The 6938-nt window shown below is 38.2% G+C and overlaps 3 protein-coding genes across 4 annotated transcripts in view; 2 read left to right on the top strand and 1 right to left on the bottom strand.

The window, feature by feature from the left end:
- The window catches only part of LOC138058936 (phosphoribosyl pyrophosphate synthase-associated protein 2-like), a 15283-nt gene extending 15271 nt beyond the window's left edge, over positions 1 to 12 (bottom strand). The window contains exon 1 of the mRNA XM_068904402.1: positions 1 to 12. This exon is cut by the window's left edge and continues 204 nt beyond it. The gene's annotated coding sequence lies outside the window, so the exon portion shown is untranslated.
- Positions 13 to 16: 4 nt separating this feature from the next.
- LOC138058937 (histidine protein methyltransferase 1 homolog) lies at positions 17 to 1096 on the top strand. Its single transcript, XM_068904403.1, has one exon. The coding sequence runs from the start codon at positions 54 to 56 to the stop codon at positions 1002 to 1004; it is 951 nt and encodes a 316-aa protein (XP_068760504.1). The 5' UTR covers positions 17 to 53; the 3' UTR covers positions 1005 to 1096.
- An 823-nt stretch (positions 1097 to 1919) lies between these two features.
- Positions 1920 to 6938, top strand: LOC138058930 (diacylglycerol kinase epsilon-like). Of its 2 annotated transcripts, XM_068904393.1 has the most exons (10): positions 1920 to 2701; positions 2967 to 3110; positions 3305 to 3450; positions 3535 to 3597; positions 3851 to 3908; positions 4065 to 4178; positions 4370 to 4441; positions 4653 to 4780; positions 5547 to 5658; positions 5887 to 6390. In XM_068904393.1, the coding sequence occupies exons 1-10, from the start codon at positions 2006 to 2008 to the stop codon at positions 6022 to 6024; spliced, it is 1671 nt and encodes a 556-aa protein (XP_068760494.1). In that variant the 5' UTR covers positions 1920 to 2005; the 3' UTR covers positions 6025 to 6390. The 2 variants fall into 2 exon arrangements, with proteins under 2 accessions (XP_068760494.1, XP_068760495.1); XM_068904394.1 differs by lacking the exon at positions 3535 to 3597 and having other exon boundaries at positions 5887 to 6938.

Genomic DNA, 6938 nt, shown 5'->3' with positions numbered 1-6938 from the left:
CGACTGCGCTAACCTTGGGAACCAAGCCTGCTTCACATGGACTGCAAAACAAGATGGCTGATTTCAAGTTTAATTTCCAGTCAGAAGATAATACAGATGAAACAGTCACTTTTCCTGATGAACCTGACACTAAAGTATCACCTCAAGTAAAAAGCATTCGGCAAGCAAAAGAGATAGCTATCATTTCTGACTTCTCAACATATCTTTCAGTTTCTTCAAGGGTGGAAGAAATGATTCTCGATGATGGAAATATAGTTATCAAATACGTTAGTGAATCGAATGTGGAAGATGAACTGAGGGACAAAGGAGACTGTCACAGTCACTCAATTGCAGCAGCTGCTGAAAACAGGACTGATTTGATCCCTTCGATATATGAAGGTGGCTTAAAGATATGGGAATGTAGCCTTGATTTGGTGGGATATTTGACTGAAAGTGCAATAGATTTTGAAGGAAAACGCGTTTTAGAAATTGGCTGCGGTGCAGGCTTGCCTGGAATTTTTGCAGTTTTGAAAGGTGCTAAAGTTGATTTTCAAGACTACAATGAGGATGTGATTAGGTGTGTCACAATACCCAATGTGTTATTGAACTTGCAGCAGTTGAGAGGGATCCAGGAATGCGAATCAAATTCCAAACCGGCAATGTATCATCTACTGCAAAAGGCTCGGCAGAATTGCCGCTTCTTCTGTGGGGACTGGGGAAGCGTTGCAGATTTTATTAACCCAGCCCTGAGCAAAGAAATGATGTATGACTATATTTTAACTTCAGAAACCATCTATTCTGTTAGCTCTTATTGTAAACTGTATAATTTCATCAAAAAGCATTTGAAGAAGCCAGAAGGTGTTGTGTATGTGGCTGCTAAAACATATTATTTTGGTGTTGGTGGGGGAACTAGGAGTTTTGAAAAGATGTTTATGAATGATGGACACTTTGATGTTTCAGCATGCAAGGTGTATAGTGATGGTGTACAAAGGGAGATTTTGTGTTTGAAGTACAGCAAAGGATAGAAAGAAATCACAAAAGAATCACATGTAATTTGCTTAAGAAAGAACAGGGGTAAAAAGAAAAAATGGACTTGAAATAAAATACTTAACAGTTATTTTCTTGGTTCCTTTTTAATTCTTGGACTCAATGAAGGACGTTGCCCACTAATTCGAGGGTATTTTTGTGCAGTTTACTGAATATGCGGGAAAATCCGATCTTAACAAGTGTTATTGAAATCCAAAAAGAAAACTGAGGGTAACCACGCATTTTTCAAAGATGATTAATCGACAGTATTTGAAAAAGGCATAAAATACAAAGCAATGTATGGTTTTCTATTCCAAATTGAAGCTTAATTATCTCTGAAAAATGCATGGTTACCCCCAATTTTCTTTTTGGATGCTGAGAGCACTTGATAAGTTCTGCTTTGTCCGCATAGTTTTGAACCACGCAAAAATATCCCTGTATTAATAAGCACTGCCAATAGGAAATCAGAGTATCTTGAGATGCGCAGAAGGTATGCGCTATAACAATAGTAGGCACCGTCCTTAAACCATTCTTTTTTCGTTGGGAAATGAACTATAATTTTTAAGACTCTTAGAAGTTGTCTTACATTTATCAATGTTTATATATTAACTTGGATTGAATTTGGAATAGTTCACCTCCCTGTCTCTTGCACATTTAACCACTATCCAATATACATATGATTTTTTCTTATTGTGCTCTCTTAGGACTTCTGAATCAAAGCAGCTCTTGCCTGTCATTTTATGCTACATCAATTTGAAATTGTTGTGGGACAAGCCAATAAATAGAAATCACATTTACATAAGAATGCCTGAAACTCTTTAAGTTGTCATCATGACAGTTTTAATACAAACAATACAGCGTTACTCGAACAATGCGTGACATATGCATAAATGAGGCCAAGCGGGGTTGTGGGTAACTTTCAATATGGCGGATGCATCTGCATAATATGTGTTTTGTGAGGATGCTCTTTGATAAGTCACTTTAGATATGTTCAAAACAAATGGGAAGAATCTTAGAATGGCGAGGTGATATATATCAAATTTTATTATGCTGTGGAATATTTATTATTCTCTCGTGGCTTCTAACAAAAATTCTTGGTTTAACATGGAAGCAAGGTTTTCGTGTGGGCGACCCTCACAAGGGACATCGGTGGTTTATGGCCGATATTCTCGATAAACCAACTTACTGCAATTCCTGCGAACGTCCTTTAGTCAGAGGAGGTTACTGTGAAAACTGTGCAATTGCCGTTCATGAAGAATGTATTGAAGATGCTTCGAATAGATTTGCTTGCAAAGTGCTTGTCCTTTCAAAGAGGAGTTACATGAACCATCAATGGGTCAGAGGTAATTTACCGTTGTGTAGCACTTGTAGTGTCTGCGGTTTTCACTGTGGTACGGAACCTAGATTGTGCGGTCTTAGATGCTTGTGGTGTCAGGATAAAACACACGATCATTGTCTTCGCAGTAAATCAAGTGTGTGTGATTTTGGAAAGTACCGAACGGTCATTTTGCCCCCACACTGCATTAGTTTGACGGTTGAAAGTTGGAGAAGTAAAAAGAGATTTGTTGTTCGTGAAGTTACTCCACCCCCGATCAAAAACTGGAGTCCACTGCTGGTGTTTGCAAACTGCAAAAGTGGAGAAAATGAAGGAGAGAGGTTGTTAATTGCATTCAAAACCTTACTTAATCCAGTGCAGGTACATGTACAAGTAATTTAATGATATTGAATTGTCTCAAGCGACTCTTTCATAAGGAAGCAGCTGTAAAGAAATTTTATTTTTGATGTAACTGTGGAAAAAATCTAGGATTTAACCATACTAGATTCAGAGAGTTGGCAACTGACCCTTTTAGGAGTGTTGAGGGACATTGGAATTTAGGTTCTTGTAAACATGATTTCCAATGGTTGATTGTACCTTGTTTTATATCAGTAGTTTCTTTGTTCTGTCTTTTCCTTGAACCCAGGTAGTAGATCTCCATGAGGTCCCTCCTGAATGTGCGCTGGAGTTTTGTAAATTGCTGCCTAATCACAGGACTCGTGTTCTCATCTGTGGTGGTGACGGCAGTGTTGGATGGGTTCTTGGTGCCTTGGATAAAGTCAAGATTAAGGTTTTTAAATTTCAATAATAATTATATCAATATTATGTTTGTTGTAAAGACTTATCACTATCTGACCAAAGAGCTAGAATTTTCCTCTTTTTGAAAAAGGCTTCCCATTATCAAATCCAGAGTTTTGTTTCTGTTTGAATATGAGATTGCTTGAATTGTTATAAATGTTGCAGTTCTCTTTGTTGTTGTTGTAGCTGGCCCCATATATAGCCATCCTACCATTGGGCACTGGTAATGACCTGGCTCGTGTTTTGGGATGGGGCAGTGGTTATACAGGAGAGGAAGATGTCAATGAAATATTGACATCGGTTATGACTGCTCAAGTGACCCGATTAGATAGGTGAGAAGGTCAAATAACTCATGATTTATAGGATCAGGGTTGGTGTAGTAGTATAAACACTGGCCTTCTACCAATGTGTCCTAGGTTTGATCCCTACAGTCAGAAATACATGTATGTGGAGTTTGTTGGTTCTCAAGAGTATCTCTGGTTAGTCCATTCTTTCTCTCTCACAGAAAACCAGTATTTGAATTGTGAGGACCTTAAAACCAACTTTTCACATTGTTAGTACTACACTTGTGCTATGCTTGACATAATTTAAAAACTTGAGTGAGTGTGACACTTTCACATGAAGTCTTCTCATTATAAATATTATTACATGCATCAATCTGTTCTGTTGATGAATTAGTTACATTGTAATCATTATGGAGTAAAGAAAATTGTTTAATCTGTCTCTTCATAGGTGGAAAATAACGGTAGAGGCTAACAGGGGATACTTTGATGTGAGACGGAGGAAGAAGGTAGTTTGAGTTTTTAGTGTGCTTTCAACAGTCCTATTACTAAAGGCCTCAAAGTTGCCAGCCTATTATTCTATCTTCCTTTGCCTTCAAATATATGTCATGCAAAGATATGAGTGGCAAGGATCAAGCTTTGTCATGTTCTATCTTTGGTTGTAGGTGTTTTGGATGAATAATTACTTTTCAGTTGGCTGTGATGCAAAGGTTGTTTTGAACTTTCATCTTCATCGGGAAAGCCAACCATCTCTGTTTACAAGCCGAATCATCAATAAGGTAAATTTTTTAGTGCTATTCTTGCAGGCTAAAATTTTGAAGGAAGTCCCAGTATGGTGGCAGACACTTTTTACTGTTATGTAAAAATTCTATTAATTGAAAGATAATAATATTGGGATTGTACCACTAAGATAATTGTTTGCATAATAATTTTCCAATAATTTTCTTTTGTTTTGCATCATGGTTTCTAGGCAGTGTATGGGTTGTATGGAGCTAGAGATGTGCTGGAGCAAAATTGTAAGGATCTTCATGAGATTGTTGAGGTAAAACTTACAACCAAATAGATATCACTTTGTGATATTAGGAGGAGTGAGAATGTTGCTGTGGTTGGGGAAGCATTTTAGAAGAGGTGGTGTTCCCTTCCTCATATATTTGTTAAGTTACAATTTCTAACCAACTAAATGAACATCAGGAAGAAAAAAACAAGGAAGGAATGCAACAGTCACTGGTTGTAACCTTTGTTTTCTTTTTTAGCTTGAAATGGATGGAAGAAAAGTTGAATTGCCTGAGCTGGAAGGGATCGTTATTTTGAATATAAATAGTTGGTGTGGGGGCTGTCAACTTTGGTTCAGTGGTGATGATGACCAATTTGCTGCACCCAGGTAGGTGTTTGCTCTTTACACAGAGGTACTGCCAACAGTAGTTAAAGCACATTCGTTTCGGAAAACCTTGTTTTTTAAGTCTATAGTACCCAAAAGCAAAAAAGGTTCATTATTCCAAAGGAGCTAAAATCGTGTCAACTCTTATTTGGCATTTGTAATAAAGCTGATTGTTTCCATTTTTTGCTGGAGGGCGATGTGGAATTTTTTGCAACTTGTTCTTTCAAGCGGTCTGACAGTCATTCCCGTACGTACAACAAGTCTTTGTAAAATTATAACTTATGAGATTGCAAAATGTACCCCAGCCTTTGCAATTTCTTCAACTATCCATGTACGGTGCTTGGGATCAAGAAATATAAGTAAAGGTAAAGTCACTGCTTACAAGCCAGAAGGCCCATCAGGCCGGCGCTTATCTCCGGTTCCATAGCATGAAGCGACTAGGAGTATTTATACTTCCCCCTGGATGGCATGCTAGTCCATCGCAGGGTTACCCCCAGCATTACGCCGGTACCCATTTATACACTTTGGTGGAGAGAGGTACCGTGAGAGTAAAGTGTCTTGCCCAAGAACACAACGCAATGTCCCTGGCCAGGCCCCAAACCCGACCACTCGATCTGGAGTCGAGCGCACTAACCATGAGGCCACCGCGCCTCCCACAAGAAATCTTTATCGCAGTCCTTTGAAATTTTTTGGCATTTAATATTGCATTTGAGATTTCTGTACTGATGATTTCATTTCTCTTTAACAACTTTTTATTTTTTCATCTTAGTATTCATGATGGTCTATTGGAAGTAGCTGGCTTGTACTCTGCGCTTCACATTGCTAGACTGCAGGTCAATATGGCGGATCCTCTTCGTCTTGGCCAGGCAAGATCTATAAAGGTAGGTTCCAAACTAAGATTTTGTCCCAGAGTTTTATCCTGAGAGCCTAAGAGTTAGGGTGATTGTATTTTGTTTCGTTTTTATGTAAGGATTATAACGTACAAACCTCCATTAGAAGAAGAGCAATTTTTGTCTAGAAAGATTTGTCATTACCGGCACCTTCTTCTACTCTTCTTGTGAACGTTACCATCGCTTTGATGACTTGTAAACCCTGTTTTCTTTTAACAGCTCACCCTAAAAGACACCAGGTCCCTTCCGGTTCAAGTTGATGGAGAGCCCTGGGAAGAAGGCCCTTGTGTGATCACCATAACGCACCATAATCAAGCTCTAATGTTAGGCCGGCAGGAAAGGGAGCTAATTACTTGAACTGAAAATGATACCTACAGATAAATTATTCTAAAAGAACGAAAGATTGCTGTAAAAACAGTTTTCAGCATGTACCATATTATAGGAAATTAACACTCCATGAAATTAACGCGAATTGTTAAACTTCGCGTTAATTTAAGTCGCGCTAATTATGTTGAGCGTTAATTTCCGCGTTCTTAATTTCCATTATTTTATTCGTAATTTTGAAATCTTTCTAGACATTCACGACACCTACAAAACAATAAAATTGAGTACAACCTTTCTTTCTTTCCGTTAGCCTCTTCATCAGCCTCTTCATCAGTTTTGTTCAGTGATTTTTTTTTTGCATCCAGTGTTGAATAAATTTGTTCCAGTGGGCACCACCAACTGTGTCTTAATCGTGTTAATTTCCTTTATTGTGAAATTATACGTACCCCTTCGCGTAAATTTTCTCTATTCGAAAGTAGTTTTGCATTAAATTCGCGTTAATTTTAGTCGCGTTAATTTCCAATATCTTAATTTCATGGAGCGTTATTTTCCTAATAAGTTATCTAAAAGGACGAAATTTTTATGAGATCAAGATTCTTATGTGTCAAGAAGTGCTTAGGATGAAACAAAAAGTACGCTTAGGTAGAGTCAGCCCCGGAGATGGGCAGCTGTACACAAGCTGTACTCCCGAATGTTACACAAGCTATGTTAATGCCTTCAAAGGCCTTCCCTAACTGAGATACCATAATACGAATATGAATCTTTATCTTTTTCAGTGGCTCAAGGGCTTAATTGAAATTTGCGGGATACAAGTCGCCAGTGAACCCTTGAGACCGGTCATTTAAGGGGAGGGGGAAGTTGAGCATGTACCCGAAATTTCATGTCAGGCCTTCCTAGTTTTCCTAATAATCGTTCGGTGCTATTAAAAGAGTTGTTTCAGATACATT

The sequence above is a fragment of the Montipora capricornis genome, chromosome 8, assembly GCF_036669925.1.
Source record: "Montipora capricornis isolate CH-2021 chromosome 8, ASM3666992v2, whole genome shotgun sequence".
In the NCBI taxonomy this organism is placed as follows: Eukaryota; Metazoa; Cnidaria; class Anthozoa; order Scleractinia; family Acroporidae; genus Montipora; species Montipora capricornis.
The sequence above is the reverse complement of the archived record's forward strand: the minus strand, read 5'-3'. Positions and strand labels throughout refer to the sequence as shown.